This window comes from Ogataea angusta (assembly GCF_019207475.1).
Source record: "Ogataea angusta isolate 61-244 chromosome Unknown 61-244_NODE_1_length_1302399_cov_90.877568, whole genome shotgun sequence".
Lineage (NCBI taxonomy): Eukaryota > Fungi > Ascomycota > Pichiomycetes > Pichiales > Pichiaceae > Ogataea > Ogataea angusta.
In genome coordinates, this window is record NW_025065215.1 from 444,156 (window position 1) to 464,372 (window position 20,217).

General features: G+C 55.2%; 10 protein-coding genes across 10 annotated transcripts; 6 read left to right on the forward strand and 4 right to left on the reverse strand.

The window, feature by feature from the left end:
* Nucleotides 1-586: 586 nt before the first annotated feature.
* On the reverse strand, nt 587-2,014 carry KL928_000282 (uncharacterized protein; the record flags this gene model as incomplete). The annotated part of the gene is made up of 1 exon (XM_043203338.1): nt 587-2,014. One exon carries the CDS (start codon nt 2,012-2,014, stop codon nt 587-589), a length of 1,428 nt encoding a protein of 475 aa, XP_043062177.1.
* A 101-nt stretch (nt 2,015-2,115) lies between these two features.
* On the forward strand, nt 2,116-3,693 carry KL928_000283 (uncharacterized protein; the record flags this gene model as incomplete). Its single annotated transcript, XM_043203349.1, has 1 exon — nt 2,116-3,693. The coding sequence occupies one exon, from the start codon at nt 2,116-2,118 to the stop codon at nt 3,691-3,693; it is 1,578 nt and encodes a 525-aa protein (XP_043062178.1).
* A 298-nt stretch (nt 3,694-3,991) lies between these two features.
* KL928_000284 (uncharacterized protein) lies at nt 3,992-6,679 on the forward strand (the record flags this gene model as incomplete). Its single annotated transcript, XM_043203360.1, has 1 exon — nt 3,992-6,679. The coding sequence occupies one exon, from the start codon at nt 3,992-3,994 to the stop codon at nt 6,677-6,679; it is 2,688 nt and encodes an 895-aa protein (XP_043062179.1).
* A 23-nt stretch (nt 6,680-6,702) lies between these two features.
* On the reverse strand, nt 6,703-8,574 carry KL928_000285 (uncharacterized protein; the record flags this gene model as incomplete). Its single annotated transcript, XM_043203371.1, has 1 exon — nt 6,703-8,574. One exon carries the CDS (start codon nt 8,572-8,574, stop codon nt 6,703-6,705), a length of 1,872 nt encoding a protein of 623 aa, XP_043062180.1.
* A 446-nt stretch (nt 8,575-9,020) lies between these two features.
* Nucleotides 9,021-9,476, forward strand: KL928_000286 (uncharacterized protein; the record flags this gene model as incomplete). Its single annotated transcript, XM_043203382.1, has 2 exons — nt 9,021-9,111; nt 9,181-9,476. The coding sequence occupies 2 exons, from the start codon at nt 9,021-9,023 to the stop codon at nt 9,474-9,476; spliced, it is 387 nt and encodes a 128-aa protein (XP_043062181.1).
* Nucleotides 9,477-9,524: 48 nt separating this feature from the next.
* Nucleotides 9,525-11,168, reverse strand: KL928_000287 (uncharacterized protein; the record flags this gene model as incomplete). The annotated part of the gene is made up of 1 exon (XM_043203393.1): nt 9,525-11,168. One exon carries the CDS (start codon nt 11,166-11,168, stop codon nt 9,525-9,527), a length of 1,644 nt encoding a protein of 547 aa, XP_043062182.1.
* A 274-nt stretch (nt 11,169-11,442) lies between these two features.
* KL928_000288 (uncharacterized protein) lies at nt 11,443-12,168 on the forward strand (the record flags this gene model as incomplete). Its single annotated transcript, XM_043203404.1, has 1 exon — nt 11,443-12,168. One exon carries the CDS (start codon nt 11,443-11,445, stop codon nt 12,166-12,168), a length of 726 nt encoding a protein of 241 aa, XP_043062183.1.
* Nucleotides 12,169-12,499: 331 nt separating this feature from the next.
* On the forward strand, nt 12,500-15,862 carry KL928_000289 (uncharacterized protein; the record flags this gene model as incomplete). Its single annotated transcript, XM_043203415.1, has 1 exon — nt 12,500-15,862. The coding sequence occupies one exon, from the start codon at nt 12,500-12,502 to the stop codon at nt 15,860-15,862; it is 3,363 nt and encodes a 1,120-aa protein (XP_043062184.1).
* Nucleotides 15,863-16,081: 219 nt separating this feature from the next.
* On the forward strand, nt 16,082-17,689 carry KL928_000290 (uncharacterized protein; the record flags this gene model as incomplete). Its single annotated transcript, XM_043203427.1, has 2 exons — nt 16,082-16,394; nt 16,773-17,689. The coding sequence occupies 2 exons, from the start codon at nt 16,082-16,084 to the stop codon at nt 17,687-17,689; spliced, it is 1,230 nt and encodes a 409-aa protein (XP_043062185.1).
* A 58-nt stretch (nt 17,690-17,747) lies between these two features.
* KL928_000291 (uncharacterized protein) lies at nt 17,748-20,018 on the reverse strand (the record flags this gene model as incomplete). Its single annotated transcript, XM_043203438.1, has 1 exon — nt 17,748-20,018. One exon carries the CDS (start codon nt 20,016-20,018, stop codon nt 17,748-17,750), a length of 2,271 nt encoding a protein of 756 aa, XP_043062186.1.
* Nucleotides 20,019-20,217: the final 199 nt, after the last annotated feature.

Here is a 20,217-nt window from a genome sequence, read left to right on the forward strand (position 1 = left end):
CAGTCGCAGGGTAATTTGGAAAATATGGAGAAGAGGGACACCCTCGAAATATATATGAACCCCAGGGTCACCGGCCAGGCCAACACCGCGAGCCGACCACACGGCTGCCGCATATGTGCCATTGGTCATTGCGGTGCTGCAAGAGCCCCTTTGTTGGTCACACCATTCTTTTTCCCGATTGAGCTGACACAATTTTTTTACCCCACATTGGGAGGGTCGGATTCCTGTCGGAGCCAGCAAACAAGGCGAAAATTGTCAGCAATAAAGGTGGGGCCGCGTGGGGCTCACCTTATTTTGCCCCATTTGGGTGGAGGAAACGCACACCCCTGCACCAGCAACCGCACCACGGAATTTTTTTTATGTTCGGTCGTTCTCGACACACGTCATGGCACACCTTTCAAAACCGCATACGGCCGGACTCCGCTACAACAAGGAGGACCAGGTCGACACCGCGCGGCTCGCCAAGTCCGTGCTGCTCGTGCTTCTCATAGCCGCCGCCACGGCCTATTTCGCGCTCCAGCTCTACGCCCTGCTCGGCAACTGGCTGTACGTGTCGCGGCTCCAGTCTGTGCTCGACCTGGCTGCATTAATTATAAAGATCACCGCGTTCTACTATTTTGCCCGCTGGCTCAACGGCGTCCTGCTCCTGCGTCGGGCCGACCCAGCAGAGCTGAAGAAATACGCCTAGGCCTCCGATTCCTCGGCGGTCTCGTTCGCCGCCTCGTTCTCCCGCACCACAAACGAGACTCCCATCTCGTCCAGACAGGCCCGCACCGTGAGGGGCTCCAGCTGCACCCCCTTTGCGTCCAGCAGCGCCACCACGTCGTTGAAGTTGATAGGCCTCAATAGCAAAATGTCCCTGTATAGCGTCTTGTCTTCTTTGAGTAGCCCGCGGATGTGCGAGAACATAACGCTGCGCACCTGCCGAAACGTCTCCTCCGTGCGCACGTGCTCCGTGTAGTTTTTCTCCAGCTCGGCCTGGCTGAGCTGCAACACGCCCTCTTTCTGCCGCACCAGCTGCCGGCGGTCGATCAGCCGCAGCGACGAGGTCAGGATGTCCACCATCTGCTTCCGCGACTTGGCGGGCTTGAGTCCCCATGCCTCGATCTGCAGTTTCAGCTGGGGCGTGGTGAACGTCTCGAAATCCAGCTCTGCCGCGGTCACCGGAGCGTGCGGCTCGCCCGGCTCCTCGTCCAGCTCCTGTTTTTCCGCCCGCACCGGCGAGCTCTCCACCACCACCACCGACGCGTCGGTCTCGCTCGACAGCTCGATCGGGGCCTGCTGCGTGCCAAAACCCCCCGGCTCCTCGTCCAGCACGTCGTACACTTGCCGCCGCTGCTGGAGCCTCCGCGCCGCCGACGCGTGCGACTCGTACGTCGTCCACGAAACCTCGCTGTCGCGGTAGTCCTCCTCGGGCGTGCACGGCACCGACCGCTCGTCGCGCTGGATCACCTGCGACAGCGTCACCACCAGGTCCTCGTTGTCCGACTGCGACGCCACAAAGCACTTCTCGTCGGTCTCGAAGTCGTAAAGGCTCAGGATCTCGTCCCTGCTGAACACCACCGGCGGCGCAGACGACTCCTGCCACAGCTGCCTGGCGGCCGGCTGCTCGTTGTATTTGGCAGAAACCAGCTCCAGGGTCATTTTGGCGCTTCTGGACAGCTTCGGCAGACTCCGCAGGATCTCGTCGCGCACCTCGGTCCACTCCTCTCGCGAGTACACAAGACTGATGTCGTGGAGCGGCGGCGGCTGCTCCGGCGCAGACTCCTCGATCCGCGCGATGTTCCGTATGATGTCCTTGACCTTGCGCTTCCGCCCCGACAGAGCCAGCAGGATCGCGACGTTTTCGGTTTTTTTCCCGTGTTTTTTCGACATCTGGTCGCCCAAGCTCTTGATCTTGGGCTTTTTCCGCGCGGGCGCACTGCGCCGGGGCCTTGCGGCCTCTGTGGCGCGCATCGCGTACTTCTGTTGCAGCAGTCCGAGCCTGTCTCGCTCCTCGTCCTTGGCCTCCCATTCTTCGATTTGCGCCTGGGCCTGCGTCCCTAGCAAAAATTGGGACATGGGTAAGATGTGAATTATTTTATTTTTTTTTATTTTTTTCTATTTTTACGCGTCATGTACGGGTTGTCGCCCAACAAGTCACCAGAAAAACGTGATTCTGAAGAGCCTGATGCCGACGTCAAGCGCCAGAAACACGCAGCCACTCCAGAAGCGCCGGACGAAACGCTGACGCCGAAGTCTTCGCCAATGGACGCGGACAAACACGCCCGACAGAAGCTGAAGAAGCAACAGGAGGAGGAGCGCAGACTGAGGCGCGAACAGGAGGCATTGGAGCGCAAAATGCGCAAGGAGCGCGAGGAGAACGAGAAACGCGCGCGCAGAGAGAAGCTGGAGGCAGAGAGACTGGCCCGGAAGGAACAGAAGGAGCGCGAGAAGCTCGAGAGACAGCAGAAAAGAGAGGCCGAGGCCAGGGCGCGCGAGGCCAAAAGACAGCAGGAGGAGGAGGAGAAGGCCCGGCGGCGGGCCGAACAGGAGGAACGCGCGCTCAAAAAAGCCGAGGCAGAGCTCGAAAAGCTGCGGGCCAAGGAGCTGGAGCAGCAGAAGCTACAGAAACAGTCGATTACGAATTTTTTCAAGCCCAAGGACACGAAAAGCCCGACCTCCAGCCAGCCGACGCCAGAGAAAGCCGCCAACAGTGACTACCACACGTATTTTCTTCCGTTCAATGTCCGTCCCGGTGTGCGAATGGCGCAGAGAACGCCGCAGCAGAGTGCAGAGCTGGATAAGTTTTTACAGGGCCAGCAGACAAGCTCTGCACCGTTCAGAGACTCCCTCGTTTCCAAGAAAAGTCCTCGTCTGTACGCAAAAGCATCGGATGTGATCCAGGCTTACAACTTGGGCATGGTCAAGGAAGCGCAGGAACAGCTGGACCGCGTGCCTAAAAAGTATCTGCGGTTCTACGAGAACGCCAAGCCGCCGTATTTGGGCACATACTCGTTTTTGGTGACGAGTCTGGATTTCAGGCTGGCGCTGAACCCGTTCACCAAAATTCCACCGGACATTTTACAGATAAATTACGACTTCGACTCAGACCTGGAAGAAGAAGACGACGACGACGAGGGTGAGGATGTGGAGCTGGACGAGGACTCTGAGGAGGATGAGGACGGCCAGCTGGACGAGTCGTCGGACATCGAGCAGTTTGTCGAGACCGACGAGAACGGCGTTTCGACGAAAAAGACAGTCATCGGGCCCCTGGTTCCTGTGGTCAGCTGGATTGGCCAGGAAGCCGACGGGCAGGACCAGTTTGCGCAGTACTTCAGCGGACTCCAGTACGAACGTCTCAGACACAACATCGAGCTGCCTATCGACCCGATGTGTGATTACTGGGGCGAGGAGGAAGCACAGGAGCCGCAGAGTGCTATCAAATTTATTGAGGACACACGGACGAGCGCTGGCGCCGTGGAGTCGGGTCCGATGACCGTGAAAAAGAAGATTATCACCGACGCAGCGCACGTGGCCAAGCTGGCCAGCTTCATAGCAGAAAACAGCGACTTCTCGATCAACACGATGACCGAGATCGCGCAGAAACAGATTCTGGCAGACTACTCGAAGGCGGTTGTGAAAAACAGCATCAAGGAGCTGGCCACGTTCGACAAGAAGACCAACAAATGGGCCGTCAAGCAGAGTGTATAAACAGTTACAAAACTGAAGCATTTTTGGCTATGTTTTATATGTAATAAATTATATTTCCGAATTTGGAATATTAAAATGGTTAGCCCCTCGATCTCGCCCGCCAGAGAAGCTAGAAGGCCCGCGTTTGCGCCATAAAATTTGCTGATTTTTTCTGAGTCGAACGGTACATCTCTCCCGTCCCAACTCCCTCTGTAGCATAAAATCGTCCCATCCCAATTCCGCTTAATTACTCGCGTCGGCTGTATTTTTTTTTCGCGTCCTCAACACGAAACATCAAAATCTTTTTTTCCTCCCACCAATGTCTTCACCGCAGACCTCGCCCGTGCACGATTCCCACCAGTCTACGGTGCCCGACTCGGCCTCGCAGACTCAGAGACAGCCAGTGCCCTCATCGCCGCTTTTCATCGCGCCTTCCAGCGACGATTCCGCACGGCCCTCCCAGACACAGGGTTCCAGACAAAGGTACGGTTCCTCGCCGATCCCGTTCACCTCTTCCGACTTGGGCCATGATCTCAACTCCCAGCTTGCGCGGCGCAGCCACCATAGCAGGGGAGACGTCCACTCCTCTGACATCATGTCTTCTCCGATGAGAAGACGGTTCTTCGATAACTCCAACCCGCAGCCTACTCTGATGTCTGATTCGCAGCTTCCCTCCGAGTCCCAGCTTTCTTCCGTCCAACAGCTTTCCGACTCCGGCTCCGTCAACCCGGACGAGCCCGTCAGAGTTATCTGGGGTACCAACGTGTCGATCCAGGAGTGCTCGGACAACTTCAGAACGTTTCTGATGTCGTTCAAAATGAAGTACCGCAGAAAGCTGGACGAAGCCGAAAGCGACGACCCGGCAGACGACTCGCTGTACTACGTCAAGATCCTCAACGACATGAGAGAGTCTGGGACCACCAACCTGAATCTCGACACCAGAAACCTGCTGGCGTACTCTACCACCAAAAAACTCTACTACCAGCTCATCAACTATCCGCAGGAGGTCATTCCAATCATGGACCAGACCATCAAGGACTGCATGGTGTCTCTCGTTCTTGACAACGCGTCCAACGCGGACCCGCAGGACCAGCTGGTGGACGAGATAGAGTCGAATGTGTACAAAGTGCGTCCGTTCAACATCCAGAACCAGAAAGGCATGCGGGAGCTGAACCCGATCGACATCGACAAGCTTGTGACCGTGAAAGGGCTTGTGATCCGGTCGACGCCGATCATCCCCGACATGAAAATCGCGTTTTTCAAGTGCAACGTGTGCGACCACACCGTGGTGGTGGAAAACGACCGCGGCGTGATCCAGGAGCCAACCAAGTGTCCGCGACAGGTCTGCTCGTCGCAGAACTCGATGCAGCTGGTCCACAACCGGTCTTCCTTTGCCGACAAACAGGCCATCAAGCTCCAGGAGACCCCAGACAATGTTCCGGACGGACAGACGCCCCACTCGATTTCTCTGTGTGTCTACGACGAGCTTGTTGACGCCACAAGAGCGGGAGACCGCGTGGAGGTGTGCGGCATCTTCAAGTCCGTTCCTGTCAAGGTGAACGCGAGACAGCGTGCGGTGAAGTCGCTTTTCAAGACTTATATCGACGTCGTGCACATCAAGAAGGTCGACAAGCACCGTTTGGGCGCCGACGTGTCGACGCTGGAAAACGAGCTCAAGGAGCAGCAGGAGGTCGACGAGGTGCGCAAGCTGTCCGAGGACGAGATCGCCAAAATCAAGGAGATCGCAAAGAGAGACGATGTCTACGAGTTGCTGGCCAGATCGCTTGCACCGTCGATCTTTGAGATGTCCGACGTCAAGAAGGGAATTTTGCTGCAGCTGTTTGGCGGCACAAACAAGAAGTTCGCCAAGGGCGGCAAGTACAGAGGCGACATCAACATTCTGCTCTGTGGAGACCCGTCCACGTCGAAGTCGCAGATTCTGCAGTACGTGCACAAGATTGCTCCGCGAGGAATCTACACGTCTGGAAAGGGCTCGTCGGCGGTTGGTCTGACGGCGTATGTGACCAGAGACATCGAGACGAAGCAGCTTGTTCTGGAGAGCGGAGCGCTCGTTCTCTCTGACGGCGGAGTGTGCTGCATCGACGAGTTCGACAAGATGTCCGAGTCGACGCGGTCTGTGTTGCACGAGGTGATGGAGCAGCAGACCATTTCGATAGCCAAGGCCGGAATCATCACGACGCTCAACGCCAGAACGTCCATTCTGGCGTCGGCCAACCCGATCGAGTCCAGATACAACCCGAACCTGCCCGTGACGAAGAACATCGACCTGCCACCGCCGCTTCTGTCGCGTTTCGACCTGGTGTACCTGATTCTGGACAAGGTGGACGAGAAAATCGACACCCAGCTGGCCAGACACATTGCTGGCATGTTTCTGGAGGACAACATCCAGACGGCCACCAGCAACGAGATTCTGCCGATCGAGCTGCTGAGCTCCTACATCCAGTACGCCAAGGAGAACGTGTCGCCTGTTTTGACCGAGGAGGCCAAGAGCCAGCTGGTGAAGTCGTACGTCGAGATGAGGAAGCTGGGCGAGGACGTGAGATCTGCCGAAAAGCGGATCACGGCCACCACGAGGCAGCTGGAGTCGATGATCAGGCTGTCTGAGGCGCACGCCAAGATGCGGCTGTCGCCCGTCGTGGAGCTCGAGGACGTCGACGAGGCCGTCAGACTCACCAAGTCTGCGATCAAGGACTATGCTACCGACCCGCTCACCGGCCGCATCGACATGGATCTGGTCAACACGGGACAGACCTCGGCCGAGCGCAAGATGAAGGAGGACCTTTCCAAGCAGGTGTTCAATCTGCTGGACGCAAACGGCTCGCTCACGTACGACGTGCTGTTGCACAGGATCAACGAGCAGTCCTCGGCCAAGGTCGAGAATCTCGACCTGAGCGAGGTTCTGCGCCGACTGGAGGCAGAAAACAAGGTCACCGTGTTTGGCCAGGGCCACAAGAGAGAAATCAGAGTGAACAGAGGAGTTGTGTAGAGGATATAGCCATTAATTATTACCTATTTGTCCTGGTTGCGTTTTTTCGCGGCCTCCACGATCTTGGCCCAGTCCACGCGGTAGATCACAAACAGCTCCACCAGGCCGATCAGCAGCAGCCCTGTGCCGTTGCCGATCCACAGGCCGACCAGCTCCATGTCGAGGTGGAACGCCAGCACAAACGCGAGCGGCACTGCCACCACGTAGTAGCCCAGCAGACTGAGCACTCCGCCGATCGCCTGGAGGGCCAGCGCTCTCAGCAGTCCGTTCGCGACGCACGCGAGGCCGTCGAACAGCACAAACACGGACACCAGCGGACACAGTCCCGTGATCATCTTTATCACCTGCGGGTCCTCCGTAAATAGATGTGCAACGAATTTCTGTCCAAACAGAATAAAACAGGAGCTCAGCGAGGCGCAAACGACCGACGCACACAGTCCCACGCGTGTGGCTATTCTGGCCGCAGCGATATTGCCTGCGCCGACGAAGTTGGCCAGCCTCGTGGAACAAGCCACCGACAACGCAAAGGGAACCATGTACAGCAGCGAAACCAGGCTGGAAAGAGCCGACTGCGTGGCCAGCGCGTCTGTGCCGAAGTACGAGGCCAGCAGCGTGAGCACCTCGTACGCCAGCGACTCGGCAAGAAGCGTGACTGTGCCCGGAACAGCCAGCAGCGACAGATCGTACCAATGCGACAAGGCGTCTTTGGAAAACCCGTCCCAGCACTCTTCTCCGTCGATGAACATCACGTAGAGCACCAGGAGGATGAACATGAGCCAGAAGTTGATGACGGCCGCGATGGGGGCACCAACGTAGCCGAAGCCGAGGTAGTAAATGAGCAGCCAGTTGACCAGAATGTTGACCGGCGACGTGATGAACAGAATCAGGGTTCCGGCCTCAAAAATCTCCTGCGCCTGGAGAAACCGTTTTCCGTTCTCGAAAAGAATATAGGCAGGACCTCCCAAAATCAGAATTCGCAGAAACTGCTGCGAAAGCCTCACCACCTCGCTGTCGTCGATAAACCTGCCGAGCACCGAGCCGCTGTACCACCAGAAAAAGGCGGCCGGAATGTACAGAACCAGAGAAAACAGGCTGCATCGCTGTGTATGGACGCCGACCTTGGCGTACTGGCCGGCTCCGTACGCCTGCGGACACAGCGTGTCGAGCGACGTCGCTATTCCCTCGTAGATCGCCAAAACTATCGTGCTCGTCATGGACGCCATGCTGACTGCTGCGAGTTCCTGTTTTCCCAGATGTCCGACAAATATCACCGACACAAGAGAGAATATCTGCTCCAAAACAAACGTCAGGATCAGCGGAAACGAGTACTGCGCGAGCTTCCGCGCCTCGGACGCCACGGTCGCGTGCTCGTGCGCAAAGTCCTCGTCAGACTCGCCTTTCAGCCCCATGTCGTCCGTGTACGAGAGATTGCTCTCGTGGTCTTTGAACAGCCTGTCTGCCTGCGACATCAGGTCGTCGGTGTCATTGGCAGACCCGTAGTTCGGAAACGGCGACCCCGGCTCCGTCATGCTCCGTCTGTCGCGCTCTTCCTCCAGCCACTGGTGCACAGAGTCTATATCTTCATCAGTGTACTCCAGAGTCGAAGGCAGCGACCTGGAGCTCATGACCGACTCTGCGTCGTCGTGGACAGCGGAATGGTGCTCGGAAACAAGCTGCGACCCTGTTCCGAGACTCAGAAACGACCGCTGGTCGATGTCGTTACTGTAGACAAAGAGAGGTGACTTTGTGCTGGGCGGAACGAACATCAGCGGGATCTTGCGTCGCTTCGAGTTGATGGCGGTGTTGTTCGAGTTCATGATCGACTTGGGCAGCGTGCCCAGCGTGCGCGAGAACAGCCCCGTATTTCGGCGCTTTATGCTATCTCTGCGGTCCATGGTAAAAATTACCTTTGGAATAATTTTGGAGTGCAGGCAACTTTTTGGCAACCGAGCCTTGAGAGGATTAGGGACTGCACCTTTGCACAGAGCCGGGTGGTGGCTGCTGAGATGTCCGACTCGCTTCGCCGCCAGTGTCTGCCTGCGCGGTGTACCGCCACGACACCGTGTTTGTTGTGCCTGTTCTACCTGATTTAATTATATGCTCTAATTAAAGTTACCGTACAGAACACACTAGTTCGCTGTAGTCCTAAATCAGCTGTTTGCAAATTTACAGAACTCTCCACCCATGCCCATACACCCACGCCTGCCATCGCCGCCAGCTGCCGCTGCCCCGCTGCCCCCGCTGCCCGCTGTCCACCCGTGTCCAAGGCATCTGCTACGCGTTACGAGCCCCCACACAGAAAAGTGTGATTGGTGAAAAAATTATCTCTCCAATAACTAACATGTTCGCCAGACAAGCCCGCAACACGGCCAGATCCGGAATCAGATCCGTTGGCGTGAGACCAGTCTCCCAGTACATCACCAAGGCACAAGGTACGTCGATTTTTTCCGCGCAATTCTAACAACCAGGTTTCCTGAACCAGGCCATCTACTGGACAAAAGTCACCGTCGAGGTGAGTAAGCAAATCTACATCAGAGAAGGCCTGGCTCCTCCGTCGGTTGCCGAGATCCAACAGGTGTACCAGGGACTGTACAAGAAGGCTCTGGAATTTGCTTCCCAACCAAAGACGTCGGCTGACGGCCTGGTCAAGGTCGCCAAGTCTCTGTCCAAGGACGAGTACCTCAGATTCGGTGCCTACTTCATTCAGATTGTCGGTCTGTTCTCTCTCGGAGAGATCATCGGCAGAAGACAGATCGTCGGCTACCCATCTTTTGGTCCCAAAGAGCACCACCACTAGACATTAGATTAGCGCATGAGTCTATGTAACTTATATTCAACACAATAGTCAATTGCTTGAACTTTGCTCCAGCAGTTTCCGTTTCTTCGACGCCTCGATCATCTCTTTCCTCTGTTTCCGTTTTTTCCGCACCACCGCAGGAACCGTGCTGATTGGCTTCCTGTCCACTGCTTTCTGCTTGATTTGTTTTTTCTCTCGCTTCGTGAGCTTCGACAGGTCATTCTTCAGCCAGCCGGCCATCCCGTCCTCCCAGCCGCTCTGCTTCATCACGTTCACGATTGGCTTGATCGCCAGCGTGTCTTCCTTCGTGTAGAACGTCACTGCCTTTCCCGAACGCCCCCCTCGGCCAGTACGGCCGATTCTGTGCACGTAGGCCTGTGCAGACGTTGGAACGTCGTAGTTGATCACCAGATTGATTCCCTTGAAGTCAATTCCCCGTGCAAGAACGTCTGTGCAGATCAGACACCACAGCTCGCCTTTGCGGAACCGGTCAATGATTGTTTCTCGTTGTAGCTGTGTTCTTTCTGCGTGGATCACGTCCATGTTCAGGCGATCGTACAATAACTCGTGGAACAGCGCCTTGGCTCGGGTGATTGACTGCAGGAAGATGATCACCGGCGGCTTGAACTCTCCCTTGCGCAGCATCTCGCGCAGAGCCAGCAGTTTTCCGTGCTCGTTGCCGCAGAAAACAAGTTTCTGCTCGATGTTGGAGTTCGCGGCCTCCTTGTGGCCTATGATGATTCTGATCGGCGAGTTCATGATCGAGTTTGCCAGCTCCTCCACGCTGGAGGTGACGGTGGCCGAGAAAATGGACCGCCGCAGCCTTGGGTTGGAGCACGCTGTGAGAACGCGGTCGGTCTGCTCCACGAACTTGCTCTCAAACAGCTTGTCGACCTCGTCGAAAACGACCTGCTCCACTTTGCTCAGATCCATCACCTCCTCGCCGATCAGGTCGATCAGACGCAGCGGCGTCGAAACGAGAATGTCGAACTTCGAGCTCGCCAGCACCCTGTTGCGTAGTTTTCCGGCAATCGACTTGTTCAGAACGCCAATTTGCAGGCTGCTACCTTTGCACAATTTTGTCAGCTCGTTGAAGATCTGGGCAGCCAGCTCCTTCGTTGGAGAGATCACAAGACCCCGGACCCCGTGATTCTTGCGACCCTTGCCCAACTGTTGCACCATAGGAATCAAAAATGCAAGCGTCTTACCAGAACCCGTGGGAGCACAGCAGATCAGGTCTCTGTCGGCCAGACACGCAGGAATGGCCTCACATTGAATAGGAGTGGGCTCGGTAAACCCGTTGGAAATCAGGTTGTCGAGGAGCTGTTTGTTGAGCTTGAAACGGGTGACCAGGTCCTCAAATGAGCCTATAGGCAGATGGAGATCGTCGCCCGAGACCTTGGCTCCGTACGATTTTCTGAGCTGTAGAGCCTCCTCCGTCGTGAGTACTTTTCTTGTGGGCTCCACAGACGGCTCGAATGTAGGCTCTTCGTCCTCGGGCTCGGGTTTCGCAGATTCCCTCTTTTTATGGTCTTTCTGGTGGAAAAAATCGACTTCCTTCTCGATCTCGGTATCCAAGTCGTCTTTTTTCGCTGTACTTTCCACAGCAGGCTTGGCCAATGAGAAGTCAGCACTCACGCCCTTCGTCTTCTTCAGCGACGCTCCCCTCGACAGAATGCGAAATATATCCATGGTGAAGGGTCTAATATATTTATTCAAAATAAATTTTTATATGTGGCAGGTGGGTGGCTGATGCGATCAAGGCCGTGGCCACCACACGACCCAGAATTTTCAACGCACTTTCGACAAAAATTTTCAAGAGTGCTCTTGAAACTAGACAAGTGGTGGTGGAAAGCTCAGTATTATGAGCCTTTGTGCGAACTAAAAAAGGTGGATATAAACTGGGAGAGTCAAAGAAAATTAACACTGCAAAGGAGAACAGCTAGAGCATACACATCACACTAGAATGTCAAAAGCGATGCACAGTATACCAGGATCGTTATTGCGTCTGGGAGCCAGAACCCAGCGCCAGCTGAGCATAAACGGAGCACAAGTGACAGCAAAGAGAGGCGTGGTATTTGCCAAAGGCCCTAGAGTCAGAGGAGCCATCCGGGACCCAGAAGACATATTCACGGTGAAGGGAATAAAATACGGACTGACCGAGGAGAACGTGAAACCATTGAAGACCTTTTTGCAGTCCAAACTGCAAGGCAAGTACGAGCTGCCTGACAAATTGCTTCTACAGATAATCACACACAAATCTTTTGCACACGGCACGCAGCCGTATAACGCAAGACTGTCCTATTTTGGAAAAGAGCTGATCCAACTGAGCGCTGCCAAATACGCCATAACACGAAGCACAAACAACGAATATGCCATAAATAACCTGAACTTCGACTCGCTTGGATCTTACACGCAGAGCCTGATGAAAACGGACCGGCTGCTCAAAGAGTACGCCGTTGTCAACAAGTTAGATGCCGTGTTCTTCAGACGGCTGGCTCTGCCCTCCGGAAGAGAAGATGACAGTTTCAAGCCAAAAGCCATCTGGTCCACCCTGACTGCGTCATTGGTTGGTGCCATTGCCTCTCAGCACGGCAAAAAGGCGGCTGAGGAGTTCATTGAGAACGAGCTGTTTGGCGACGTCTTCAAACAGATCCTTCCTGCGACCAAGCCGGCCTCTGAATCGGCTTAGTCTGTATATAGAACGTGATATATGTACATTTCGGCATCCATCCACATCCTTGCACCACCCGCTTTCTCTCGCCCCGGGTCGCTAAAAAAATTGTTTCACGCGTTAGTGTTAAAAAGATTGTTTTTTTACGATCAAGCTAGTCTTCTCAGGGTCCCGAACCGATTCAGGCCCGTTCCGCGTTTTCCGATTGTGAAACAGCAGCACAGTTTGCCAACAGAGTCACTCCTCGGACAAGACAGCGCTTTTCGCACCGAAAACTAAGCTGAAATAGCACGCGCGTTTGTTTATTTGGTAGTCCCGTCCATCACATTTCCTGCTCGCTTTTCTTCCCATGACAGACGTGAAACGCATTCTGCACTATCACAAGGTGCTCAAGAATTTTCTGGACACCTCCTCAGACGCCCTAACGCCGGTGACCTCGTCCAGAGTCATCAAGGCTAGAGAAAAGTTGGGCAAGCTTACGAGCTCGCAATTCTTTGATCTGAGCACAGATGTTTACGACGAGCTTCAGCGGCGGACCACCGCGGAGTCGCTGCGGCCGGCGTTCTTGCCGGCGCAGTCCAATTTCCATCCTAAGCGGAACCAGGCCAGACAGAAGCTGGCGTCTCTTCCTGCGGGCCGATTCAAAGATCTAGTCAACGATGTTCTTTTTGAGATCGAGAGACACCAGTCCCAGTACATCAAGGAAGAAGACCAGATCCGCAGCCGCGCCGTGGACGACCTGCCGAAGGACTCAAGAGAGACCGCCGATCCGTTCCAGACCAAGGCGCCAAACGAGATGCCCAAAAGCCACAGCAAAAAGCAGGATCTGGTGTTGAACACCGTGGATCTCAAAACGCCGATAAGCGACAGGTTCCAGCCGTCTCCCGATACGCCCACACAGCGGGAGATCAAGAGCACCAAGGTTGTGCCTCAAAAGTCCGAGTTATCCTGGTCCAGCGACGAGGACGAAGTTCCTGAGTACAAGCCGTCCGGAAATAGACGCTCGAACGAGTCTCTGACGGAAAGAACCCCTGCAAAAAGCCCAGCCAAAAGCATTCCGCCTCCTTCGCCAGCACGCTCCCAGCAGTACGCAGAGTCCTTCAGAAGCCCCGAGGCGGCGCGGCCGAATGCCACCTCCGCGCCTGCCCAGAGGCTTTCGAACGGCAGAGACAAGGACAAGGACATGAAGCTGCTGATGGAGGAGAGCAGCAAGATGGACAAGAAGATCTCGAGTCTTGAGTCCGAGTTATCCGACTTAAAGAAGCAGAAGGCCGAGCTCGAGTCTGCGCACACTCAGCTGTCTTCCTCCCACGACCAGCTCAAAAACGAGCTTAAGAAATATAATAGAATGTCCAAGGACCTGAAGAGATTGCTGGAGGAGAAAGAGCAGCTGAATAGGACCGTCAAGGAGAAACACACGAACATGGTCGCCCTGCAGGAACAGCTGCGGGGGATTTCTGACGGCCAGAGCCGCCAATTGGAGACAGAGAACGCACTGAAAGAGCTCCAAACCAAGCACGACACGCTCTTGGACGAACACAGTTCCGTTAGACAGCAGCTGGAGTCTGTGCAGCAGGAGAACCAGAGAATGGCTGCCGAGTTGCAGGAGTTGCAGAGCCTCAAACAGGAGAAACAGACTGGCGACAAGCTGGACAGAATGGTGCAGCAGCACCAGAGTGTTCTGGACACCACAGAAACCAACAAGCTCACAAATCTCAACAATGACTTGCTCAAATGGCAGTCCAGATACGAGGACGCGAGATCAGACAAAATGGCCAAGTCGCTCTCCAGATCTGTCGCACTGTCTGCTGAGGATTTGCAGCCACTCACCGACGCCAAGGGTCTGGTCACGATGATGCAAGCGGTGAACTTTTTCTCGTCTGTGGACTCGATGCTCTTGTACGTGACCGAAGACGAGATCAACACAGACCTATTATTTGAGAGAACAGCCGTTTTAGTGACCCGTGCTAACGAGATCGCCAATACAGGCAAAGGCGGATCCGAGGACCTGGCCGACAAGAGCAGGCTGGTGCAGTCTGCCATCTCGAACGCTCTCACCAGCGCGCGGTACTATGCCATGTACAAGAGGTTTATTCCGAAACTGGTGATGAACACGGCTGTGAACGATGTGTGCTTTGCGGTGTCGGACTTTTTGAAGGTGGCCAAGTTGAAGAGTTCTGGCACTGCGCCACTGCCAGTCCAGGAAAACAACCAGAAACCAGTTCCCGAACGGCTGGCTCTTTCGAATGATGCCGAGCTCAAGAACAGGACAGGCTCGTCGCTGGAGACGCCTATTTCTCCGGCCCGGTCTGTTTTGAGCGACGACACAGAATCGTCTGTCCGGCCGCTCAGAATCACACAAAAGTTGAGCCAGGAGGCGGCCAACGCTTCTGAGGCTTCCAAAAAGGTTTCCAAGCCTCCTGCGTTCTTGAACGCGTCGCCGGTTGGCACTCCGATTGGCCAGATCCTGGTGACGCCTACGAAAGACGCCAAGGACGGGTTTTTCGACCAGTCGAGCAAGACTTCGGAGGAGGCAAGAGAGGTTCCACAGAGGACAAGTGGTTCGCCAAATAATTCCGACAAGCCAAGGGACGAGACCAGAGAAGCAAGCAGACCTTCACAGCAAAAAGAGCTGCCTGTGCTGCCAAAGGAGACATCCAGTCCATCTACGGTCCAGCCAGAGCAGAAACCCTCTACAGACACCAGCCGCGCCCTCTACAAGAACGCCAACGGCAGCGTGTCGTCGCTGGCCTCAAAGTTCTCTGCCAGCCAGGACCAGGAGTCTCCTCTCAAGCCCCATGCGTCCAAGTCGTCGCCCAAAGGCAACATCCTTGCCCGGATGAAAATGCTGCAGGAGAACAGCGACAACGACAACTCGCCAACAAGAAGCAGGTCCGGCTCGCCAGCCAGATACGTCTCTGACACGGCGTCGTCTGCGTTCGACAAGTTTGGAGCGCGCAGGAGGACGAGCGTGGACAGACCGGCCTCGTCGGCCAACGGCACAGAGAAGCCGCAGGAGTCGCCGGAGCCGGCCAGACAGCCGCCAAGCACGTTGGAGCTGCCAAAGCCAGAAAAGCCTGCGTCTGCGGTGCGCGGCAGCGTCTACGACAACCCGATGACCCAGGAAGAGCCTGTGAGCAGAGACGGTCCGTCTTCCGGGCGGACGATTCCGAGCGCCGGGAGCGCGCTGCAGCCGCTAAGCGGGCAGCACGAGACCACTGCCGAGAACTTCGAGGTGGACAAGTTCAACACGCTGGACCCGGACAACACGCTCAAGGAGCTGCTGCTGTATCTGGAGCACCAGACCGTGGAGGTGATTGCGGCGATCCAGAAGCTGCTGGAGTCCATCAAGAACCCGAAGGCCACGAAGCTGCTGCTGAAGAACGGCGCTGGCCAGATCATCAAGGTGGTCAAGCAGATGGCCGAGGGAACGAACACCCTGATGGCCCAGACGAGGTACGCGGAGCAGATGGGCCATGCGCAGTACGTGGTGGAGGTTCTGGAGGACTGTGTGCGGCGGATGGAGGCGCTGTATTCCAGCGGAGACGAGCGCACAGACAGAGAGTACGCGGACAAGGCGTTCAAGCAGCGGTCTGCGGGCATAGCGTTCGACGTTGCTCGCAGCACGAAGGAGCTCGTCAAGACTGTCGAGGAGGCAAGTCTACGCGACGACATTGCTGTGATCGACTCGAGACTGAACGGGGGTGTGTAGGGTGAGAATGAGCGTGAGTAAATTAGTACTGTGGATGATTCCACGCGGTTTCTTTCTGTGGACCGCAGCACGACCGCTTTTTGTTGGTCTCTTGGCTGAATCCAGCACGGCACGAGTGTGCTGATGTGCGGCGGCTTCCGATCAGCAGCCACCTGCTGTCACCGGCTGCGCCACTGTTGAGATCTGGGCCTGTGGCTGGTGTGCTCCGGCAGGACGGACATGGTGTGCGCGTGGTTCCTGGGATCCCATCAAGGGTGCGGCGGCCTCGCGGCTGCGATAAGGTTTTGTGATGGCCGCAGGGGAGAGCGGGAGTGGTGCGGTTTGGGTCCTGGCCACGGGCTGGAGAGGGGTCGGAGCAGAGGGGCGTGGAACTGCTATGGCGGGGCTGCTACGGCGGGGAACAAGGTCGACAGGACGCGGGCAAGGGCGCGAGGCACAGCCGACTGCTCAGAGAGCGCAGCCGTAGCGAACGCTGTCCACAGCAGCACCAGGGCAGAACTGGTGATCAGACCAGACCAGCCGGCCGCGATGCGTGCACGGCACAAAAACGTTTAGTCGTGCAGATCTGGGGAAACTTGGGGACTGAGAAGAATAATTTATTTATTTGCTAACTTGTTTGGGTGTCAAAAAGTATCTGTGTGACTGCCGTGTTTAAGCGAGTGAGCGTTTCTTTGCTAGTTTACATTTGGAGTATATAGTGCGTGCAAGTTCGGAAGCTGGGGTTTTACGGAGATTGCATTTTTTTTTTCCTCGCAAGATCGTGACCATATCCAGCAGATAATCCTGTGGCCGCAATCAGGGGATTTGCTTAATAAGCTGCTGAGCACTACAAATTCTGCGCAGATACAGAATCAGAAAATCCGGGCGCAGGCCAGAGTATAAGGAGCGAGAGGATTTTGGAGCTTGTTAGACAAGATGCACGGGGCGACCTTGAAACCCGAAGCCGGCAGTCGGGAGCTGCCCTCGATAAAGGACCTTTTCCCCACGCTAGAGGGCAGCTCGATGGCTCCTAGAAGCCAGAGCATGGCCGAAGGGGTATACGTGGCTCCGCCAGTCGGATACGGGCCGGCGGACTTCAGTCTGGAGAGAGAGCTGGGCAAGCTCACGAAAATCAGCATGGAGATCCAGCAGATCCTCGAGAGCTCGAAGAGCATCGCGCACGTGCCGCGCGAGCTGCTCGAGAGCGGAGCCCAGCAGGCAGATCTCCTGCATTCTATTTATCATTCGTGGATGAGAACCCGTGACGAGGAGGCTGCACGGGCTCTGCCTGCGCAACACCCTCATTCCCGGAGCTCGTCGATGCAGTACACGTTCCAGCCGACGGTTCCTGTGGGCTCGGGCGGCGCCCCGATGCCACTTCTTCTCAACCCGTCAAGATACCAGAATATGGAAGAACAGGCCGCGCGGACGCTCTCGTCGATGATCGAGGTGTCTCCTTCGCAAGCGCACTGCCGAACTCCTTCGTTCCCAACGGACGACCGACTCACCACGCCGCCGGTCTCGCCTAGTTCTTTTTCTATTCGCAAACTCAAAATGAAAAAATCTCCAACAGGATCGAATAACGTCACCGCACAGTTGGTGCTCGAGGCCAACGTCGACAACGGGAATCTTGCTGAAATGGTGACCAACGAGTGTCTACATTGTCAGTCCAAAGAAACCCCCGAATGGAGACGCGGGCCCGAGGGAGAGCGCACGCTGTGCAACGCATGTGGACTCTTCTACGCCAAGCTGTGCAAGAAATACGGCGAAGAAAAAGCCAAGGATATTATGAAGGAGCGCAAAATCAAGGGAAGTGAGACTGACCGACGGGTCAGTGTGGGATTTTGAGACGTTAAATATAATGATTAACTCGATTGTAATAATGAGACATTGACTTTTTTTAGTTTTAGATATGTGTAGCCAAGTGGTCCACAACGTTGTTGAAAAACGTGAGGCCGCGCACAAACGTTTCGTAGTCGTTGTCCTCGATCGGCTCCACCAGTCCGGGCAGCTGCTGGCCAGCATAGCCCGTGTAGCGTCCGCTCACATAGATAATGTGTCTGAACCATGGTCTGTCCTTCAAGCCGTCTGGGTTCAGGAACTGGCGTTCAAAGAATTTCAGCTTGTGGTTCGTCCTGACGATTTTCCATTGCAGAGCGAGCTTCTCCCACCACGACAGATTGTCCCAGTTGTCGTACTGTGTTTGCAGCTGCACGGCTTCCTCGTCGAAGGAGGCAGCAGCGTCTTTTAAAGAAACAATGTTCTGCTCGGTGTCCGAAAGCAGGTCGTCCAGTCTCCCGCCCTTCGAACAGTGTCCTACATTTCTGCTCAGCCAGTGTTTAGGAACCTCCACTTTCGCGTACAGACGCTGGATTTCAGCAGCATAGTCCGAGGCCTTCATTTGGTAGACTTTGGTCTCGCTGAGCTTCAAAACCGCCAGACCGACGTATTTGGCCATGAGGTTGTGCAAAACAAATCCAGGGTCCACCAACTTCTCTATCCAGTGGTAAGAATCGTAGACGGAATGATAGTGATAAACAGGACCGGTGCGGTTGCTCGTGAAACCCAGGTCCACCGACGGAATGCCCAGATGGTCCAAAAACACCGTATAATCGGAGCCGGATCCAAGAGATTTGATAGTGTCGTTGGTGTTGTCCTTGAAATGATCGTACAGTGTCTTGTCTGTGCCCGGGTACTCCAGAAGATCGGCTGTTGATCTCAGCACTTCGTACAACATAGGCGAGGCTCCCAGTTGCAAAATGTTACCAATAGCTGAGACGTCCATGTTGAAGTAGGCAACCACTTTTTGGGAAAGATCGTGCGCGTTGTACTCGCCAAACTCGGTAGATCCAAGCAGGCCGTACTCCTCGCCGTCCCAGGATGCGAGCATGATGGTTCTTTGAGGTTTCCAGCCGGTTTTTTGCAAATTGCCCAAAGCCCTGGCAATTTCGAGCAGCACAGCCGAGCCCGTGTGAGGATCTCCGGCACCAGGAGTCCAGGAGTCGCGGTGGTTGCCAATGATGATCACCTCGTCCTTTTTGTGTCCTTCGATCTTGCCGTAGACATTGTGGAGGTTGGTGATGTTGAAGTCCTGTTCGTTTGTCAGGTGCAGCTTGTAGTTTGGATTTGGGCCAATAGAGACGTAGTCGTAGCCAGGAACGAGTCCTGTCGGCCATGACTCGACCTTAGGACCGTGTCCAGAGAGTTTCTCCAAAATAGGAATGACGTCTCTGTAGGAAACAGGAATGGCCGGGATCTTTGGGGTCGTCAAGTGGGGAGTCGACCTAGTCTTGTTTTCTCCCGGCTTGATGGCATAGCCGGGCGTGGTAGGGTCTCCTGGAAACACAGAAAGAAACTGCGAAGAGCCGCGCTGGATGGCGCTTGGGTTTCTGGCTATTCCTTCCGGATAGGCCTTGTAGCCGTTAGCCTCTGTCACCTGTCCATCATCTTTAGGATCTGTAAACAACAGGGCGGCCTTGAAACCGAAATCCTGCGCAAACTTGACCTTCAGGCCGCGGAAAATCTTGCCATATCTAATCACCGCTATCTTATCTGTTGCGTTCACTCCTAGTTCGCTCAACGTGTCAAAATCCTCCTTGGTGCCGTAATTGCAGTAGATGTACTCTCCCACAACATCACCAGAGGCCGCATAGCCCAAAAAGGCCGGCACGCGTTTTAGGGACGTTGGGTCTTCTTCCAAAATGTCTTCCCGAAGAGCAGCCTTGAACACGACGGAACCATTACCTGCACTTAAAAGATCCAGCGATTGAGACACGGGGTAGCTTATGTAGGTAGTGTAGAGGTCAGTCTCCGCCTCCAGACCAAACTCAAGGAACTTGTCTCTTGTCCAATTGGCAAGCTTGATGTTTGCCTCCGTGCCTGGGAATTGGGTCTCATTCGAGTACTCTTTCAGCCATGTGCCAGCAAAATTCTCTTCCAGCGAGCCAAGATAGCCCACGAAAGTCTTGTGAACGGGATCTGGTTGAGCAGAGTGGTGAAACCGGTCCAGGGTGAACCGGCAGAACAGTGCTAAGATAAGCATCTGTAGGACAATCACAACGGGGTTGCGGAGCCATTGCTGAGCTCTGCCTGGCTTGCTCAGGCTCCTCTCGGTCTGAGGTCCTGCCTCAGGATCCAAAAGTAGCTCTTTTTCCTTCATTTCTTTCTTATCAGTCATGGCGTACAAGGAAGAGATAATACAAATGGATGCAGCTTACCAAAAATGTTGCTACCGACGCGACGAAAAAATATCGTTCGACGTCAAAAAATGCGAGAAAAAAAATACACACAATTCTGTATTTTCATTACAGACAATTCTGTTCCACCGGGTCTGGCATATTCATAAACCCAGCCTTTGCAGGCACGCCGACCGTGAA